General features: G+C 38.1%; 1 protein-coding gene across 2 annotated transcripts in view; it reads right to left on the bottom strand.

The window, feature by feature from the left end:
* The window catches only part of KCTD8 (potassium channel tetramerization domain containing 8), a 256,216-nt gene extending 234,665 nt beyond the window's left edge, over window positions 1-21,551 (bottom strand). The window contains exons 1-2 of one of the 2 annotated variants that reach the window (XM_057502186.1): window positions 20,319-21,551; window positions 420-1,096 (exon numbers count right to left, since the gene is read on the bottom strand). In XM_057502186.1, coding sequence (XP_057358169.1) covers window positions 1,023-1,096; window positions 20,319-21,267 — 1,023 coding nt within the window. In that variant the 5' untranslated portion in view covers window positions 21,268-21,551 and the 3' untranslated portion in view covers window positions 420-1,022. Of the gene's footprint in view, window positions 1-419; window positions 1,097-20,318 lie in introns of those variants that run through there. The other variant, XM_036892548.2, reaches the window with a different exon arrangement.
* Between the last annotated feature and the right edge of the window lie 897 nt (window positions 21,552-22,448).

A 22,448-nucleotide genomic window follows, 5' to 3' on the forward strand; every position in this document is an offset into this window, starting at 1 on the left:
TTTTCTTATCACAATTAAGAATCCACAAGCCTGGATGAATCCTGTTATCTACCCTCTCCACTTCTGCATGCACACCAGAGACATGCAATTTGCTACTACTACTAGTTTATAATTTTCTTTAATTATCTTTAAAATCACTAATGAGCTCCTAATTGGTAAATCTAATTGATGTTTTCAGTTTTAATCTATGGTCAACCCTCTGCAGCATTTACACTGCTGTGCTTAAAATTCACTTCTTTATGCTTAAAACTTGTCTTTCCCATGGGTTCCGCAACCAGTTCTCTCTTCTTATATTTCCAATGTCCAACTGGCCTTTCTGAATATCATCCCCAGGCTTCTCTTTATCTACCTATTCCTTTGACAACCTCGGAACAGTTATCTTCCTCCCCAAACTTAATGATCATCTAAACTCCAGGACCTGCATTTGAGGCATCTCCTTCTGAAAATTACACAGATACCTCACATTCAACAGGTCTAAAATTGACCTCACCCTCTTTTCCTTAGGGATGGAGGCAGGGCCTCACTGCTCCAATATGCCCTGCCTCATACAAGGTCATTACCAGCTCTGGGGTCACCCTCTATATCTCTTTCTCCCTCTCTCCTACACATATTAGGTCACAAAGTTTGAGCTAAGACACAGGATCAGATGATCAAACCAAGCTCCCTTGAGACATATATCAGAGTAACAAGTTTTACTAGCATTTTAAAGAATAGAGGCATAGATGAAACAAAGAGTGGTCTGGGGCATCCCACAAGGCTCCCTAGTCCCTTCGCTCCTATATAAGATATTTATTTTCCAGTCCACAATGATCAATCAATGAAGAATTCAAGAAAGATTTTATGAGGCTCCTCAGATAGACATCAACATACACACTATAAAACATCTACATTTTATATATCCAGGGAAGTGAGGGAGCTATGCCTTACAGATTCTGTGATTACTCACTGTAAGTCATCCTTTAGCCAGGGTCATCTGGTAAAGGCCTTCACTAAATAAGATCTCCTTTTCCTGGAAATATCATTCATCTACTTGGAGAGTTGATGAGGAGTTTAGACCAAGTCACCTCCCTTCTCTTTTTTCTCCCAAGGCATCCTCCTGGTAAAGGGGATAAATGAATCATAAGCCAGCTACCAGATACTTTGACTCTTTCCTCCCAAAGTTCACCTGATTATATCACCTACACAGCACTGGAATTGATCCCTTAGTCTTCATCTCTTCTATAGCACATGGATTCATCTCTAGATATTTTCAATAATTGCCAACTAACCATATAACTTAGTATCACTAATTTCATATGTCACTCTGCTGCCATAGATAGTTGTTTCTTGAAAATGCATACTTGATCATGTCCCTTTCTGGTTTAAAATCCTTTGCCTGATACATAATGTAATGCATTATCTTTCCTCTGCCTACATTTCCAGATTTTTCCCCCAACACATTCCCTGCTACTCAGCTAAATCAAACTCTTGTGTAACATGCCATGCCTAGTACAGCTCCCAAGCCCGAATGCCCACCATTCTGTCAGTGATTTGCAATGTCACCTTTTCCTAATTCCCTCTCTGAGCATAACCTAGTAATTGCTGCCATTCATGGGCTTTTGTGAGATATTTATTACAATAGGTAGGCATCACTGTCATCTGTAATTTTCCTATATTCATGCCTTATCTTGCACTTCATGGACTTAAATTCACATTCTAATACTAGGCAAAAGTTATTCATATGGCAAGAAGCTAGGGTAGAACACTCAGCTTGTATCTTGCCTGTTATGGAAAATGATATAACACCTTTACCAGCTCTTCCTCATATTTTAACTCAAAGCAACTTAAGATTTGTTATTACTGGTTCAATTGACATAGCACAATTCAACTGAGGTGGTAAAAACACCTGACAAGTATCATCTCATTTATGGTCAAATCATTTTTCAGACGAGTAATGGAGAAATAATCTCAAAGTACTTAAACAATTTCATGAAATCAATAACTAGAGAGTAACAAAAGCAAAAGATTAGGCAAAATGTTCTGATGTTCTCTAACCTTTGCCAGAATCCATATTAGCATATGGATCCATGTCAGTATACCTACACCTAGAGTTGTCTGACAATTTAGCAGATATTCATTACTTCTATGCTATAAATATTTCTCAGGTATTTTTTATTATCCAAGCTGAAATCTTATTTCCTGTACTTTTTCTCCTTGATTACTTGGACTGAAATGATGAGATTAAAATTATGCACACATTAGTATATACAGGAATGCCCATAAGAAATTTTGCATTGATGTCTTTTCAGAAATGAGATGGGTATAAACATGAACATATTTTTATTTTAATCATTATTTTAAATAAAAATTATCATCTTTGAAATGTTCTCAAGTTCAAATGAGGCACAGGATACAGTAGGGATACAGTAGATGGACCTGCTGTGTACTAGCATTAGAAGACTAGATAGCTGAAAAGTAAATATTCAATTTCCTGATTCCATCGAGATGGGCTCCTTGATGTGACCCATGTTGCAGCGGTCATTCGTCCTCCCACAGCTTTTCATTCAGAATTCACAGGAGGTCGCTTGCAAGGCATCATGGTGCTGCCAGCAGATCCTTTATTTTGAGTTCCCTGATTGTGGCAAATGCAGCAGTTGCTTCAGTGGCCGGCTCGCCAATGTAGTCTGAAGTCTTTCCTCTGAGCTCAGTAGCAAGTACATTCTTCAGCTTTTCTTCCTGTGATTCCATGAGATATGTATATCCTTAATAAACCCCTTTCAGCTTACACTAACTAGAGTGCAGTTGGTTTTATATAGCTAAGAAATGTGACTTAGGCTAGAGAATATTGTTCCTTGCTGCAATACAATACATAAAATATGGTACATGGTTTAACATAGCTTGGAAGCAGTCAGGTGGTTGGCTATAGGATTAGAGATGTTACCGATGCAAAAGTGAGCAACAACTATTAAGTGATGGTGACCATTTGATACAGTTATGATCTGCTGTACCTTAGAAGATGGACACATGCCAATGAAAGCTATAGCATGAGATAAAATGCTAGGAAATTTCATAATATCAGTGTGTGGTAGTGTTTGATTCCTGCTTCTTTCAGTGAAGGCTTAGCAGAGAGAAAGACCCACCTGGCAAACCTTCAAGGAGAGACAGAAGAGAACCCAGCTCTTACAAAAGAGATGCTCTTTTCTCCTTGTGCCTGATGCCTTCATGAGAAGTTGAAGGAGAGTCCTATAACTTGAGAACTTAAGAGTCAACAAACCCAGCAATTTCTCCACCAGAAACCGAAACAGTTAAACATTGTGGCTACATAATTGCAAGTAACCTTCCAAGGACTTAATGGACTGTGTCAAAAGAGCACTGAGTCTCTTGCTGATCAAAACCTGAATAGTTTGAGCATCCAAAATAATAAATGTCATTGACAGCAGTGCAGAAACATAAAATATCCATGCTTTCACAACAACACTTGTGAGAGAAAGACAGAGAGACTGAGAAAAGGAGCAGCAGCCATGGAGGAGGAGATGGACAACAAGGACGAAAGAAAAAGGAAAGCACTGAAATACCAAAACAATAGCAACAACTCACTGAATATCATTAGAAGTCCCTAGGGAACCAGCTCCTGACGGAGAAAAATGGCAAGAAATGAGACAGAATTACACATAAGTCCTGCCTTTCCTCTATGAACTATATTTTAAGTAGTTCTTGAGAGAAAGTCATTATCAAATTCTATCTAACAAATGAGGAAGAAATCATAAAATTGGAAAACCACAACTTTGCATCCCCTAATGTAGCATTTGTATCAGAAAATGGTCATCAATGATAAAACTATTAGATAAACATCTGATAGTAACTTATAATGCAGGGTTTAGACTGACACCACTCACATCTACTGATTAATTACCATTAAAAATGGGACAAACTGACATTTGTGGAATTGTTAGCTGTGAACTAATATATAATGGAGTGCACAAAATCAGAGAATCATGAATAGTCATTCCCGCAAAGAAGAAAAAGAAGTTGAATATAATCAAGGTTGAGTTAATGTTCACTTACAGAAAACATATGGAAAAAGGAACAATTTAAATGATGTCAAAAGAAAGCAAGAAGCCATATCTAGATCATGAGGCATTAGTCACATCAAAAGAGCCTATTTCTGAGACAAACTGATGGCATTACATAAAGAGAAAGAGACAGAGATAGAAAAGGAAAGAACTAAAGAGAGGAGGAACTATCCTATATTGAGACAAAGTATCTAAAAATAAAACATTGTCCTGAGTTCAAAAAAAATAGAAACAACTATAAAAACTATTTTTGAGGCAATCATGGAAATATGATTATGGATTATGTATCAGATGTTGAATTATTATTTGATAAGAGTTGATAATAGGAGAGGGGTTACAGAAGAACATATCCAGTTTTTGTTTTAGATACTAAAGTATGCATGAGTGAACTAATATTTTAGATCTGCATTAAGAAGTTTTAGCAAAAAATAAAAAAAGATCAGAGAGGCAAGGTGATAGTTAGGTTATTGTTGAATCCAGGAGATGGATGTGGGAGTTTTTCTTAACAATTGTTCTTCTTTTTTTCATTTTGTTTAAAATTTTCACAATATGAAAATTTATGTTAGATAAATAACAGCAACAACTAAATCTGACTACAAAATAGCAACACTAGCAGGAGGCACAAGTCTCACAAATGAGTGACAGCCCTGTGGACAAAGCCACCACCATCCTCCCAAACCATTACTTAAGAGGGTGAGGAGTGAATGATTCACAGACACCACAAAACAAAGAGTCTTCAGGCCTCAAAGTGACATTACACAAGATTTTGCTCTTAATTCACTCGTGAAATTGACCAAGAGTGCACTACAGTTTTTGAAGGAATTCTTTTGCCAAAGAAACTGCCAGACTGGCCATCAACCACCTAGAATATTTAACTCTAAAAGCAGCCTGCAAGCCCTGGAACCTGCAAAGTCAGGGAGTGAACTGTGAAATCTGTGCAGCTGCAAAGAGAGTTTATAGCCCAGTGGCTGCTTCAAGACTGGCCACAGTGGGCATTTAACAGGGAAAGAATCTCCCAGGGGGAAAGAAAGAGACCATAAAGGACAATAAGCAAGGGAGTTTTATTCAGTGGCAGAAAAGTGCTGCCAGATGGGTTTAACAAGAAATTTATTCTATCACCAGTCAAGAGAGTCCTATTGCTATGGACCTGTGGTGTGGTGTAGTGTGTTTCCCGTTCTCGCATTCTTGGAAGACCTTTCACTGAAGTCATCCTGCACCTATTTGATATTGTTTATTAAATGCACTGAGGGCAAATAACTTATGTATTAATCCATAGGTGACCATTCCACAGGAATGACATTCAGACCTCATACAATGCATTGTACGTGACTCAAAATGGAGGCACGGCTGATGAGAATTGGGGTCTCCCCTTTGTGAAGAAGCTAGTGAAATATTCATTTGCATGAAAGGCAATTACATCAAGATATGTAGGAGCATGCACTGATGATGCTATTGCTGTGGTTGAAATTTTAATAAAGAAAGAAGGTGGTCAAAGAGATAGATTATAGTGGATCCTCTTGACTGGCTCACTCAAAATCTTTCCAATACCATTCTGATATACAGAGACTGAGGAGCTAAAACTACAATTCCATCATTAGTAATTGGACAGATGAAATTTAAAACAACAATGATATATCAGTTTTCATTTACTTTTGCAACATTTAGAAAACTGAATTTTGCCAAGTGTTGTCAGGAAATTGAAGTTGATGGAATATTCATGCATTGCTTTTTGAAGTGAAGAGCAGTGCACTCATTTGGTGAGCAATCTGATAGTACTTAATCAAATGAAGTATGTGCAACCCCAGTGATCTAATAACTCCATTCCTAGATGTCTATTTCAAAGAATTCTGACATAGGTCCACAGTGAACTTGGCCAAGATCTAGTTGAAGGCAATCTGACTGTAGATCAGTGAGGGAGGGGTTAGCTAGGTAAAATATACACCAGCAAGTAACTTCTCATGGTTAGAAATAACCAATTAGCTTAGATGGGCACATGAAAATGAAGAGATCTTTTTTAAAAAGTTATTATTAAGCAATAACATACACACAAGTTAATAAGAGAAGAAAGATAAAACAGAATACACACTTTGCAGGAACACATAAATATAAGGAAATACATTAAATACATTAGAATGGTTATCTATGAGGCTGAAGTGGTGGAATTTAATGGTTTACATTTTTTAAATAATAATAAAAATAACAAAATAGTCTTGCACAGACCAGTGTTGATTATGTGCCATGAAGATTTGTTGTTATTCTTTTAAGCTACATTTCTGGACTTTTGTGGCTAGGGTTTCATATGTGATTCAGGTTGCACAACCAGACACTTGTGAACTGAGACATAAGAGTAGACAGGCAGTGTGCTGATGATCTCTGTGCAGCTGCAAAGATTTTGTCTATAAGGACAGAGGTGATATGATTAGATCCTGCAGCCTTATGGAAGTTCTTCATTCTGAGCTCCCACATTATTGCAAGGCAGCATCATTCTTGGTAGCCCTACTCTATGGTATGGTCAGGAATCATTCCTGAAAGCTCACCTCTCCCAAGCAATCTGCGAGTCATCTATATATTACTTAATAAGATTTTTACAGTTCAAATTATCTAAAATGTAGTCTATTTAGTCTGCAACTAAGACCTTAGAAAAAAACAGAGAGTTTAAAAGTATTCCCTCTTCAAACTTTTCCAGGACTCCCTACAAAACAAAGAATTTGAAATATCTTTATTACTTTGCTAAGGCTATAGTAACAAAGTAGCACAAACTTGATGGGTTAAACAACAAAACTTTATTATCTCATAGTTCTGAAGACTACAAGTCTAAGATCAAAAGTTGAAAGGGTTAGTTCTCCTGAAAGGCCATGAGGAAGAATCTGTTCCATGATTTTCTTCTAGCTTCTGGTGGTTTGCTGGCAATCTTTAGCATGCATTGTCTTGTAGATGCATCAGCCTGACCACCATCTCCATGTTCTCATGGTGTTCTCCCAGTGTGCATGCATATCTATGCCTCTGTGCCCAAAATGTCTCCTTTTTATAAGGACACCAGTCATACTGGATTAGGCCCACTCTCATAACCTTACCTTAACTTGATTAGTCTGTAAAGACCCTGTTTCCCAATGAGGTAGCATATTCTGAGTCATTGGGTTTAGGATATCAATATATTTTTTGGGAAACACAATTCAACCCATAAAATACTGCATATAATTTAACAAAAATGATGGCCATTAGTTCCTAGGCCCTGCTGCTTATATTAAAACTGTTGGTAGTAATTTTATGGGGTAAATTTGTTAACAGATTTTTTTAGTTTTACCAAATACTAAGTATTACTGAGTTTCATAACATGAATGCTAAGTACCAAATTATAATTATGATAAATAAGGCTTGATAGTGGTAAGGCTTGATAGTGGTAGCTATGAAACAGATAGCTTGACATAACTAAATTTGCTTTACAAACCAAACATGCTAACACAGAAATTAAAAACTGGAATACTGTAATGGTTTGCCTATCTCAGAAACACATCAGTCCAGCAAAAGAAATGTAATTGATTGTCTAAGCTACAGAAACTCCAGTGCTGGACTTCTTAGCATATTTATTCATGATTCCATTTACCAGCAACATTAACAACTGTGAACAAGTTCCATATCTTTTTGTTATACAGCAAATATGTATCTTTTTACCATCCTGTGAAGCATGCTAAATTAAACCATCACAGGTCCATCTGATTGAAATGAAAAGGAATGCTAATAATCATTTCATATTCAAACTTAATCTTAATTATGGAATACTTGTCAAAGGTAACCAGGACAGTCTTCAACTTAATTTGTCTTTAAGATTTCTTCATGGAGAATCTTATTTAATAAGATTTATAAGAACATAATTTATAAGAAATATGGCAAAATCTGGACTCTTGAATATACTATGCATTTCTTCAAGTGGTAAAATTTATCAGGAAGGGAGTCAGATGTAATATAGAAACCAGAAGATAACTGTTTTCAAAATACTGAGTTAATCTCTAAATAAGCAATTTAAACAAAAAGCTAGTATCAGTAAGTGTTATATTTTTCTAAAATAAACTGGTCATTATTACTAAGCACAGTTCAGAGGGCACTTTTTTTAATTGCCAGCAGTGGCCATGGAGTTATACTGATGCTCCCCTGAAACATGCTCACATGTACATGTGTGCTCATACACACACACACACACACACACACACACACACACACACACACACACACAGTCATGCCCAGACTCTTGTGATCAGAAGTTAGTAAGAGATATAATTGGTCTTTGGCCATGATCAGGGCCATCACACAGAGCCTCACAAGTTGTGCATTGTACATTCATAATGTGGTGTACACCTAAATCTAATGTGCAATCTAGAGTTAAGCAGTCATGGCCCTGATCATGAAAGGCAGGAAATGTGCTCACTATTATTTACTAACACATCTTCACCACCTAACAGACCACTTCCATATAATATTGGTGAATAAATGTATGTATAAATATAAATAGGCTAAATAGGAGATATGACACAGTAGTTTAAATTAATCAAGTCTGGATTTATCTCAATTTGGCAGCTTATGTACTTCTAAATTTGTTTTTAATCATCAAATGAGAAAAGGTTTCACCCTCAAAAAATGTTTTGTTAATAGCAATAGACTCAATACATTCTCTTTGAGAAACAACCATCTGGCACACTATAACAAGAACAAATACTCTGTTTTTATTCAACACAGATTACTTGGAACTTATTACTTATGGAATTCTATGGAGGTAAGATGAAAAAGAAGATCAATTTCTACTGTTTTCTACATGAAAAAATGAAGCACAGAAAAGTAAAGCATTATATCCAATAAAGAAAAGTATGAATTGTTTCCTCTTAGATCAGGAATAAGACAAGGATGCCCACTCTCACCACTCCTATTCAAAATAGCACTGGAATCCTAGTTAAAACAATTAGGCAAGACAAAGTAATAAAAAGGATTCAAATAGGAAAGGAAGAAGAAAAACTATCACTATTATTGGATGTTATTATCTTATATATATAGTAAATCCCAAACAGTGAGTTGAATACTGTTGGAATGAATGAGATTACAGTAAAGTGGCAGGATACAAAATCAACATTCACTCCTTTACCTTAATGGTGAGGCATCTGAAAAAGAAATCAAGAAAATTATCCCACCCAAATAGCACCAAAAACAATAAAATATTTAGGAATAAATTTAACTAAGGAAGTGAAAGAGATATACAATGAAAACTATAAGACATTGCTGAAAGAAAATGAAGAAGACACAAACAAATGTGAAGACATCCCATGTTCAAGGATAGAATTAATATTGTTAAAATGGCCATACTACTAATATAACACCCATCAAAATACCAAAGGAGAAATAGAAGAAACAATCCTAAAATTTGTGTGAAACCAGTAATGACCTAGAATAGCCAAAGCAATTCTGAGAAAAAAGAACAAAGTCTGGGGTATCATGTTTCTGGATTTCAAATTACATTACAAAGCCATAGTAACAAGAAATAGTACCACATTGGCATAAAAGATACATCCACCAATGGAACAGAGAGAGTCCAGAATTAAATCCCACTAGGAAGGGTAATCTCTTCAATGTATGCTCCTTGGAAAACTGAAGAAACACATGCAGAACAATAATACGAGACCTAAACTCACACAACTCAAAAATTAATTAGATTGGACCAAACACTTAAACATAAGACTTGATAACGTAAAACGCCTAGAAGAAAACATGGGGAAGAAGAATATTGATCTTGGCAATGATTTCTTTGGACACGATACCAAAAGTAAGAATAAAAGCAAATATCAACAAGTGGGACTACATCAAACTCAAAAGGTGTTGCACAGTGAAAGAAACAATTTACAAAATGAAAAGACAATCTATAAAATGAAAAAATTTTGCAAACCCTGTTTTGAATAAAAGGTTAATATCTCCCCCAGAAAAGAACTCAATCAACTTGACAAAAAAAATCTTATTTCAAAATTGGCAGAAAAAATAAGCCAACATTTTTTTTTTTTTAGATAATTATTTTTTATTGAAGGGTAGTTGACACACAGTATTACATTAGTTTCAGGTGTACAACACAGTGATTCATCATTTATATACATGATAATTCTAGGTACCAGCTATCACCATACCAAGTTGTTACAATATTTTGACTATATTCCTTATGCTATACATTACATCCCGGTTACTTATTTATTTTACAATTGGAAGCATGTACTTTTTTTTTTTTTTTTTGTGAGGGCATCTCTCATATTTATTGATCAAATGGTTGTTAACAAAAATAAAATTCTGTATAGGGGAGTCAATGTTCAATGCACAATCATTAATCCACCCCAAGCCTAATTTTCGTCAGTCTCCAATCTTCTGAAGCATAACGAACAAGTTCTTACATGGAGAACAAATTCTTACATAGTGAATAAGTTACATGGTGAACAGTACAAGGGAAGTCATCACAGAAACTTTCGGTTTTGCTCATGCATTATGAACTATAAACAGTCAGTTCAAATATGAATACTCATTTGATTTTTATACTTGATTTATATGTGGATACCACATTTCTCTCTTTATTATTATTATTATTAATAAAATGCTGAAGTGGTAGGTAGATACAAGATAAAGGTAGAAAACATAGTTTAGTGTTGTAAGAGAGCAAATGTAGATGATCAGGTGTGTGCCTGTAGACTATGTGTTAATCCAAGCTAGACAAGGGCAATAAAACATCCACGTATGCAGAAGGTTTCTCTCAGAACAGGGGGGTGATGTTCTAAGCCTCACCTCTGTTGATCCCCAATTTCTCACCTGATGGCCCCTCTGCGACTGTGCCTGTCTTAGGTTGTTCCTCCCTTGAGGAATCTTACCCGTCTCTGGCTAACCAGTCATCTTACGGGGCCATACAGGGAAATGTAAAGTTGGTAAGTGAGAGAGAAGCCTTATTGTTTGAAAAGGTTAGCTTTTTACTTCTTTGCATATTTATGCCCTGTGATAAGCCAACATTTTTAAACAGTACATCAAAATAGTTAACAGATACATAAAAAGGTGTTCACCATCACTAATCATCAGGAAATGCAAATCAAAACCACAATGAGATTATCACCTAACACCCACTAGAATGGCTATCATTAAGAAGACAACAGACAAGAGGAGCTGGCAAGGATTTGGTAAATAGGGAAGCCTTATATATTGCTGGTGGAAATGTAAACTGGTCCAACCACTATGAAAAGCATATATGGATATTCCCAAAAAAATTAAAAATAGATCCAGCATATGATCTAATTCCACATCTGGATATATACCCAAAGGAAATTAAACCACTATTTCTTCAGGATAACTGCACTCACATGTTTATCACAGCATTATTCAAAATAGCCAAGATATAGAAACAACCCAAATGCCCATCGATGAAAGAATGGATAAAAAGGATGTGGTATATACACACAATGAAATATTATTCAGCCATGAGAAAAGAGGATATCCTGCCCTTTGCAACAACATGGATGAACCTTGAGCATATTATGCTAAGTGAGGTAAGTCAGACAGAAAGACTAGTACTGTATTGTATCATTTATAAGTGGAATCTAAAGAAGTTAAACCTGTAAAAAACAGAGAGTAAAATGGTAGTTATGGGGAGGAGGAGTGTAACATTGATGGTATTTAAGGATACAAATTTGTAGCAAATAGTAAATAAGCCATAGAAATTTAATGCATAGTATAATGAATATAGACAAAAATATTGTATTATAATTATGTAATCTAATAAATATCACTACATTGGCAATCACATTACAATATATAAATGTATCAAAGTAATATGCTGTACACCTTAAACTTAAAAAAAAAGAAGTCATTTTGGAATTATATGAATCCTTACCCTCCACCTGCAAAGAGATAACCTAGTTGCAGTTTTACCAACAGAAGAAAAGAGGTCAGAATACTAGAGAGAATTATGCCTGGCTGGCTGACAGCATCTGCCTTAGATCTCTCTGCTTTCTTCAAATACTTCTAGCAATTAGAAAACTTATTCAAAATTTGTAGCATAGTTTCAATAGGAGTTGATTAAGTTGATAACTAACATAGTTTTCCCAAAATTGTGGAGATGTCCAATTTCTAGCCCGAAATTTTGGGCTGAATGCCCAACTCTGAGCAATGTTTGAGCCCACCTGGCCATGTGACAATTTGTTCTCTTGCATAAAACTGCTGAAAATGAAATCTAAAAGCATTAATCAGAAATATAGAGAGAGAGTATGATTAAAAGTTGCTTTGCCCAAATACATCCTAATGTTTGAGACAGTAACTAATGATTACCAGTATTCTTACTGCATGTGGCAAAACTGAGCAGGGACCAGTACAAGACCTGGGAGAGTGCATTTATTTTCCAAAGCAGTGAAAGACCAACTAAAATAAACTGATTTTAATAATACATTACATTGATTTTATACATATTAGGTCAACGATTTCTTTTAAGTTTAAGTGGTGATAATGAAACCTTTACTGAGCAAGTTTGAAATGTATTGCTATCAATTTCCTCAAAAAGAAAAAGAGAAGAAATATGGTACTGAGAATTAATAATGTAGAGAAATGGGACTAGTTATGTTTTCTGAAACCCTTATGTTAATAAATGACAATAGCTAATACAAACTGAGCATTTAATTTTGTGTTTGATATTCTTTAGTTTGATATAGATTACTTCAATTAATCTTCATTTAAAAAACCTGTTAGATGATTATTATTTCTTCCTCACCTTTCCTTCAAGAGGGAGATTAAATTATTTTCCCAAGATCTTAAAGCTACAGCCAGAATTTGTCAAGGAATCTGATTAAAAAGTATTGAGTCATTCATAGTGTTCAACATTTTTGCTTCTTAGGAGTGAGAGCCAAGAAATGCTGGTATTGTCTCTCTCCCTATTCTCCTTGAACTAGAAATTAGACATATCTAACAAAAAAGATGATGAGGAAGAGCAATATATTATGTATTCCATCTATGCTCGAGGTTTTGTTATTATAACTAGTGAAAACAATGGAAGTAACAATTGAAAAGTTAAAATACTCACTATCCTGGTGACCTAAAGTCAACACTACATATTTCTTTACTTACATTCTTTTGTTGTATTTAATTTATACTTCTTCCCAATGTAAACAGGATTTAATAGGAGAATGGTTACAATATGATTGAAATAACATTCTAAGTTCAACTGCTGAACAAGTATCAAACTAAGTTTGGTGAACAAACATTGAATTAATTACTGCCCTATAAAGTATCATGAGGCATTTGCCATTACTTTCAGCCAAGTTGATTTATTTTTATTAACTACCTTGATACAAGGTTAATGAATACAAGTAAAATTGATATTGTAATACTGATCATAAAATAGTAATAGTTGTTTAGAGTGCTTTAAGGTACCTTTTAAAAACAAAGTTAAAAATTTTTTTTAGATTCCAAGATAAATTTAACTGAATTGTCCCTTTTGTAAATACCGACCAGTATAGCCAGATACTTCCTGAACTTTTATTATACCACAATAAGGCTTGACCACACTGGAGTCAGCAGCCACTCTACATTCTAAGACATTTGAAAGGCAAGTACTCAACCACGTTGTGGTAGATGGGCTCCAGCATTGAGCATTTGCCAACATCTTTCACACACTAAAAAATGGCCAAAACAGCTAATTTTTGATCCTTATACCGTTGGTTCCACCAATTATTTAAATATAAATAAATAAATATAAAATAAGTATGTGTGTCTGTGTGTGTAACTGTGTGTATATAATTCTAGCTAATGCATTTCTAATATTATTTTAATTCATCCCATATTTTAGTTAACTCTTTACTTATTTTCATTCTTCATATGTGTCTAGCTTCTTATTCATATCTCCTGCCTCTTGCTAAATAAACCCTCTATAACACAATTCACAATTGCATAAAGGTTATTAGGATCACCTTAAATGAAAGGTCTCTTTCATTCATATTAGTATGTCCTGCTCGATGCTATAGCCTGGTAATTGCTAACTAAACGCAATTTAAATTAAAATGAAACTAATTCTCAATTCAATAATTACCTTAATTGAAAACTCCAGCATCTCTGATTCATTCATTAACTTGCACTTTCATTCAAAATACAAATATTTATTGAATTTTTAATGTGGTACTAGCCACTGCACTGGAGTCTGTAAACAGAAAAGTAAGACTCTGACAGCTCTCAATGCAGAAGATAAACAGGAAAAGAGATCATTATGTGTTTCAGCAGTCTCATTTCTGGGTACATATCCAAAGGAAATGAAAAGAGAATCTCAAAGAGATTACCTCATTCCCATATTCACTGCAGCATTATTCACAATAGCCAAGATATGGCAACATCCTAAGTGTCTATCAACATATGAATGGATACAGAAAATGTGGTATATGTATGTACACATAAATATATGTACACACACATACACACACACACTAGAGTATCATTATGATAAAGAAGTAAATCCTGCCATTTGCAACAACATGGATGGACTCTGAGGGAAGTGTATTAAGTGAGATAGGTCAGACAGAAAAAGGCATATTGTATGATACCATTTATATTTGGAATCTAAAAAAGCTACATTCATAAAAACAGAGAGTAGAATGGTGGTTACCAAGGGTGGGGTATGAGAGATGTTATGAGAGGTAGGGGAAATGGGAAGATGTTGGTCAAGGAGTAAAAACCTCCAGTTATCAGATGAATAAATTCTGGGGATCTAATGCACAGCACTGTAATTATAGCTAACAATACTGTACCATACCTCTGAAAGTTGCTAAGAGAGTAGATCTTAAATAATCTCACCACACATAAAAAAGTATAGATAGATAGATTATGTTTTGTGATAGAGATGATAGCTAACACTACAGCAGTAGTCATACTATAATACATTAATGTATCAAAGTAACATATTGTACACCTTAAGCTTACAAAATGTTATATTTCCATTTTATCTCAATAAGGCTAAGGAAAAAAATAGCATCTCTCAAGGAAGGAAAAAAGACAGAGAAAGATAATTACATATGTAAGAAAGGCAACAAGAGCTGTATATATAGTGTACCCTGGAAAAATATGGAAGTGCAGAGGCTAAATGCTAAAGGATTCTACAGCAAGGGGTCACTTAGTACTCCATGCTGTAATACCAGTGAGGGCACTAAAAAAACAATGGGTTAGGAAATAAACTTGTAAATAATACAAGTTCAGCATAACATAATTCATATGCTTTGTTTTTGAAAGGGCAAAATACAACTAACCTGTAGGATAATTAGGTTTCATAAAATGCACCCTCTCAGAAACGGATGATGAGACGTGGGCACAGGATGTGTAGATTCAAGTCAGCAGCTGGAGGGTCACCATTTCACTTAGAACTAATAAAGTGACCTTATAAACTTACCTGTTGTGAAATCCCATGAATAAAGTTATTCTCATCTTTTAGGTAAGTCCTCAAAAAACCTCTGGTGGTATGGCCTCTCACTGCTCGCTACTGAAAGAATGGATTTAGAGAAGACACCACTATGTCTTGCAAGATTGTGGCTATTAAGTGCTGACCGTTTGCTCAAATACCCTGAAGTTAGTTCAGAAGTGACTTTAAAAATGATATCTTTCATTAAATATAGATTGAAGGATAATCTAAAATGCTACTTTTCAAGTACTTCAAGTATGTAGTTCCACAATACTTTAAAGGCTTCAAAATTACTGAAAGGCAATCCCAATATCTAGCAGGTATTTGATACTTTTTTTAACTAAACTATACTAAGTATATAATTGAATGACGTCAACCAATATTTAGGAACAGTAAAATATATATAATTAACCAAATTGATTTCAGTTAAATATGTTCTTCATTTGCCACCTTCTAGAAAAGAACATATAAAATTGTGCTATTACACAAAGTAAAAATAAATTTTCTATTGAACAAGAGTATATGACTACCTTATTACCACTTGAAATTTGTCAGTATATCAAACCTCTATGTATACTATTTGTTGCCCCCAGAAAGTGCTAAAATTAGTTAAATGGTTTATTTTCTTTCTTTAATGTAAAAAAATACTCATGACTATGGTAGTCTTAGTCAATAAAAACTCAAGTGAAGACATAAAACATGAATTTACTGTATTTTGCAGCAGTTTAACATAAATTTAAAAATATTAGAGTCATTCATATACTGTACACACCACCTTTTTTAGCTTGTAGAACTAAGTTCTAACTACTCAGTGGACATTGAAATATATTTGTAAAATTGGTCTCATGAAAAAGGCATTATTTTCAAATGTTTAATAGTAAGAGCTTTGAAGATGCAACTATTCAAATTCCAGCTCAACCCCATAACAGTTCCATGACCCAGGAATATAACCTCTCCAAATGAGTTTTCTAGCTGAAGTATTAAGGAACTAATATCAAACTCAAGGACTGTTATAAGAAGTAAACACAGTAATGTATGTAAAACACTTATCACGAAATTAAGAACATAGTAAATGTACTTCTTTCCACACATTCTGCAGTTTGAAAAAAAGTCAAATATTTTCTGGGCTTCTGGGAAACTATTCGACACTAATATTTATTTTGCTGTTTGTGGCAAAGAAAATTATACTTTTATTATCTAAGATGTCAGTAAAAATTTTAATGTCATGAGGAAAATGCCATCAAGTATATAAAACAAAGCAAAGACATACAAACCCTCTGTACAGTAAAACTATAACTTTAAAAAAACATGTTAGTCACCTACATATACATAGAAAAAAAGACTGGAGGAAAGGGAATCAAGATTTTATTAGTAGTTACTGGAGGTGAATTTAATATTCCTATTATATGTTGCAGAGTCTAAAAGACTCGATGAAATAGTTAAGACTAAAAATAGAGAAAAGAATCCATGAGCCAAAAGAAGCTGGTATTAAATGTTTAATAGCTTGTATATAACCTTGAGCATTAGAACTCAATGACTCGGATACAAGCACTTAAGGAGAAATGAATCTAGCTCAGTGTTTGTCAGAAAATATTGCCAAAGTTTCAAGTCCTCGTGGAAAGCATTAAAACACTTCTTGGCCCTGAATCAGTAAAGGGTTTGGTTGGGGTCGATCTAAAAATCTAACGGGAATGTGATTGGTGACTTGAACTTGGTCTGAAAAATCCAAGTTCAGGGAAGGAAGTTGGTTATTAAATTAGTTGTTTCAAACTTCTGAAAGTTTATTATCTTATAATTTACTTGCAAAGTAATTTTCTAATTAACTTGATAATGAAATCAACTATGCTTACTATGAAACAAAATTTAAATTTAATATTGACAAGAATAATAAAATCTGTACTATAATATTGATAATTTTAGCAGATAACATTTGTTAAACTTTTATCATAGGTCAAGCACTGGTCTAAGCACTTTACATGTATTCTCAAATCTTATCAAATTGGTTCTATAATAACTCCCATTATACAGGTGAGAAACTGAGACTCAGAACAAGTAAATAATTTAACCAAGATCAGACGTTTGGCAAATAGCAGTGTCTGAAACTACTGAACAATTTGTCACTCTCTTCCCATCTGTACTCAGGGACAAAGGGGGTTATAGGTGAGGAGTTGAAACTGATGTTCAAGTGTATAAACTAACATTCTATGGCGGAAAGGGAGCTTACAATGACTAAGTTCTCATATATCCTGAATTTTAAGAAGGTGTTGAAAAACTGATTCATGTTATACACTAAATAAATATTTGTTGAAAGAACTGTGTCAAAAGGGAAGTAAAAGATATTATCCTCTTCTGCATCTAAAACTGAGTGAACAAGTTCATCCAATAATTTTGTTTTTTGTGAATAATATTGATAGTTTTTAAATAGAGATTGCCAAACATGATAATTACACTTTTGTTATTATTAAAGAGGATGAAAATACAAAATTTCTACAGTGTTTTTTTTTCATTCATCATGAAAAGGAATCCCATCCAAAATACTTTGTGAAAATATGCTGTTTTACAAAACATTAGCTAAATGTATGTATAATGGTATTCAAGATAAAATTTACATCACAAATAAAAAATGAGTACTAGATTTGGTTGGTCAATGACGGGAATGCCATTTCAAAAGAGCAATATTTAATCTGAAATCATCTATCTTCCCCCACAGGATAATCAATGAAGAAGGCTGTGGGTTGCTCCCCTAGACTTCTGGGCCTTTTATGAATGAATCTCAGAACTCATTAGTTATAAGCACTGTGCAAATGGTTATTCATAATATGAATATTTTATTTTAACACCTCTAGCTCCAGAAATGAAATAACCTTAATTCCAAATATCTCTTGAACTATCTTATTAGTTAAATTGTCTGAGTTTCCAAGTTCAATTCTCTATTTTAAAGGCATTTTTTTCATAATTCTGAGATAACTTGTATTACCTCTTTATAATCAAAGTAATGAAAGTCCACAAATTTCTAGGGGAAAAAGAAAGACCAAAACTGTGCAAGATTCCAAAATGCAAGAACCTTCAATGCAGAACACTTATGCATGCATCTTCTCTAGCAAAAACACTAACTATAAGAAAGTCAGAAGTCCATTTCATCTCATATTCTGATTTGCTTGAAAATATATCCATATTGAAATGCCATGTTTCAGATCTAAAAATGTTAATAAAGGTTCCATTAATAAGGAATAAAATGTAAAGAATGATGATAAAAATAGATCCCAATTTTATGTAAGCAATAAAATATTGCTTTTCTTTGAATAGCTTTTCTATCAATCGTTTTACTGTGTAACAATTAATATGTGAATATCATTAAGACAGATTTTTGTCTGTCAATTCAATGGACACCTTTGCTTCTCTGTTGCAATGATTTTCTCAGGAAATGCAGCGCTATTTAAAAAGACAATCTAACTCCAAGATCCAGTGTGGTGTGTTTTGTCACCCTACCTCCAAGGTTCCTAGAATATACAAACAATGAGCACCTTTGAGTCAAGCATAGACCTGTGCAAAGAGAGGTCCTTTCTACTTTTCCAGTCAAAATAGTGCAGTAAATTGTTTAGTTCCCAAATAGTGAATTACCAAACTCAGTAAGTACAATCAAAGCTAGTCTATTTCTATCATAGGCTGTCAGTGCTACTCTCTACACTACATGCAAGTTTTAAAGCTTCTTGTGTCTCGCCAAACGAAAAACGTTTGCAAAGTGATGTTCCTACTGCCATCCCAGATGGCTTTTCACTTGTCCAAATAGCTTTCTAGACGTGGCCCTCCTCACTTTATAAACGTCACTGAGAATTGTGCCCGCCCCTCCTCCCCACCTCCCAAGCCGCAGTAATACTGGGCGTTCTTGAACTTGATCCACAGAGCCTCCTCCCGAAGAGAACTACAAAAAGCATCATGTCAAATGCTTTCCAAACCCTCCTCCTCATTCTTTCATTGGACAAAATCAGTGCTTTTATTTCCCCTGGGGAAGTGGATTCAATCTCCCTTTAGAACTTGAGATGCCCAAAAGAAAACAGAATCTCATCCCACACACACATAAACACGCACACACACACCACGTTCCTTCCTAAACTGCAGCCCTGACACTAGCAGACATCCAGTCTCCAGTTCTCTCCACGCTGTCCAAAAACACTTTGTAGTCACAGAAGACAACTGGCACGGGGGAAATCTCAGGTTTCTGTGGGTCCATGGAGACCTTTCCCCACCTCCCTCCCTCACCCGGCCCCCTGAGGGGAGTGTTGGCACAGCGGTCACTGCTCCAGTTGGTCCCTTGCGAAACCTCCCGTAATTGGACGCTTCGGCGCCAGACCTGCACCAACAGGAGGTAATCCTGGCAGTGCGCGGCGATGCCTCCATGCCAACCTGCTCTGGAGGGATACCGGTGGGACCCAAATGAATTGACCCTCAGGAGACCCGCGGAAGCAGAGAGAAGGCGGGGGCCCACGCGCCCAGCCCTAAACTCGCATCTCTTCCCCGCCCTCCGCAGTAGAAGGCAGCCCGGCGCCTCCCAGAGCAGGCGGGGCGAGAGGGCCAGCGCGGTGAAGTTAAGAAAGAGCTCTGCTCGGGAGCTGCGGGGTCCTGAGTGGGAGAAGAGGGGAGTCGAAAGGGAGTTGGTTTGGGGGGAAACCGCAGAGTGAGCCTGCTGAGTGGGGGAGGCGTGCAAGGCAAGCCCCTGGCACTAGCTGACCAGCGCCCGCGCGGGACCCCAGGTCAGGCCCCCAGCCCCGCCCCGTCGCGCGGCGGGTCGGCGAAGGAGCAGGAAGGAGCGGGAAGCGCGGGGACCGCGAACTTACGGAAGAAGATGTACTCGGTGTAGCTGCTCCAGATCTTGTCGTCGCGGTACTGGTTGACGAAGGCGGCGGTGCCCGAGGAGTTACACGCCACCATGTGGAAGCCGGCTTCTGACAGGCGATCGAACGCCTGCTCCAAGTAGGTGAACTTGAGGTAGAAGCGGGAGGTGTACTTCTCGGGCGGCCGGTCAGGGTCGCGGCTCTCGTTGAGCGTGTCCGCGAAGACCTCCTTGGCCAGCGCGATTCGCCCGCACACCATGATGCGCGCCACACGCCGGAACTTGGCGTCCGCCTGGTTGTCGCGCACCGTGGTGTAGGAGCCGCGGTAGCCGAGCGTGAGGAAGCCGGAGCGCCTGTCCGCCGTGCCGCCGCCGTGCGCTCCGGGGACCGAGGGCGCCGCGGCCGCCGCCCCGCGCAGCAGCAGCGCGTCGCTGCTGCCCTGCGAGACATTGTCCTCCAGGTCGCTCTGGCAGCCCTCGTCGTTGAGCGAGTTCTGCTTGGTGACCTTGGGCGACAGCAGCTTGACCAGGTCGGTGAGCTGGAAGTACTCGGCCTCGCGCAGGAGCCGCTCCTTCTCGGGGAAGTGCTCTGGCAGCGCGAGCTGCTTGTCCCGCAGATAGTCCAGCACGTACCTGAAGAGGAAGCCGTCCCGGTCGATGAAGAAGCGCGCCCTGCTGTCCCTGGGCAGCTCGCCCCTGCGCCGCGCGCCGCCCCGGGGGCTGGAGGGCGAGAACATACTGGCCAGCGTGCTGTCCGGGACGCTGAGCAGCGTCGAGTGCTTGGTCACATAGACCTGGCCTCCCACGTTCAGCTCCACCACTTCTGGGAAGGGCGAGGGCGCGCAGGGCCCCGGGGCGGCGGCTGCCGACGCGGCGGGCGAGCTGGACGAGGACACCATCTCGCTAATGGGCAGGATGGTGCTGCCGCCGCCGCCGGTGTCCTTCAGAGCCATGGTCCCCCCGCCGCCGGCCAAGGGACCCGGAAGGGCAGCACTTTCTTGTTCCCGAAACCCGCGCCCTGCACCCCAGCGGTCCCCCGCCTCGGCGTGCCCTGGTGCGCCCTCGAACCGGGCAGCGCGTTCCTGCGGCCGGGGCGGCCCCGTTCAGGGCTCGGGGCAGCGGCGGCGGCGGCGGCGGCGCCCGGGCTCCATCGGGGAAGCCAAGCGCGGGAGAGGAGCGGCTGCTCCTTTGGGGTGACAGCAGGGAAGTGTGAGAGACTTGCGAGAGGCTCCGGCTGCCGCTGGGGCTCCGCGCGGGGAGGGCGGGAGGAGGGGCCAGAGCAAAGAAAACTCGCCGCCCCAGCCGCTAGCGAGCGCGCCGCCAGCCCCGACCGCGGACAGTGGCGCTAACGACTCTTCGCAGCCGGGAAGGCGGCACTGACGTCAAGCACGGACTGGGACCCGAGCCACAGCTGTCATTTAAAGAGATAGGCGTCCGCCGGGACTGCCCGCCTCCGACGCTAGGGGGCGGGGCCGGGGCCCAGCTCGGAAGAGAAGCTCCTGGGGAGCCAGCGGGGAGGTGAACCAGGAGCACACCGCACAATGCCCAGCATCTCTCCTTCGTTCATTTCATTCCCTCTGTCCATACGTCCTTCCCTCCCTTCCTCCTTCTCTTCCTTCTTATCTCCCTCGCCCCAGTTCTCTCCGTAAAAACTAAGGGTTTCAGCTCGCATTAAGGTGGGAAGGGATCGGGGGCGGGGGGGGGGGGGGTGGCGGCAAGGTTTGGAATATAACAAAAATGCCAGGTTCCTAATCCTAAATTACTACAAATGTTGGCGTGTGAGCAGTGATTGCAGAGATACTACATCAGGGTGAATCTCCTGCCCGCTTTTACAATAGTTGTTGAAGTGCAGGGCAAAGTGCCCGAATTTCTATTGCAATTGTTATGATTGCACATTTAACCGCATGCGATACATGTAGTTGAAGAACCTTTAAAACTAAAATGTGATTTCGGTGCACAAAACTAATAAAGGTTTGTGTGTAAGGTAATGTTCTCTTTTTCATCTTTTTAGTATTTGATTCACAGCAAATGCTTAATAAATGTTTATGGAAGAAGAAAGAACCAAGGAGGAAACTTTACTCTATTTATTCCTAGTTTTTCAATTCTGACCAGTCTTTCCGTTAATCTTCCCATT

The sequence above is a fragment of the Manis pentadactyla genome, chromosome 5 (assembly GCF_030020395.1).
Source record: "Manis pentadactyla isolate mManPen7 chromosome 5, mManPen7.hap1, whole genome shotgun sequence".
Taxonomy (NCBI): domain Eukaryota; kingdom Metazoa; phylum Chordata; class Mammalia; order Pholidota; family Manidae; genus Manis; species Manis pentadactyla.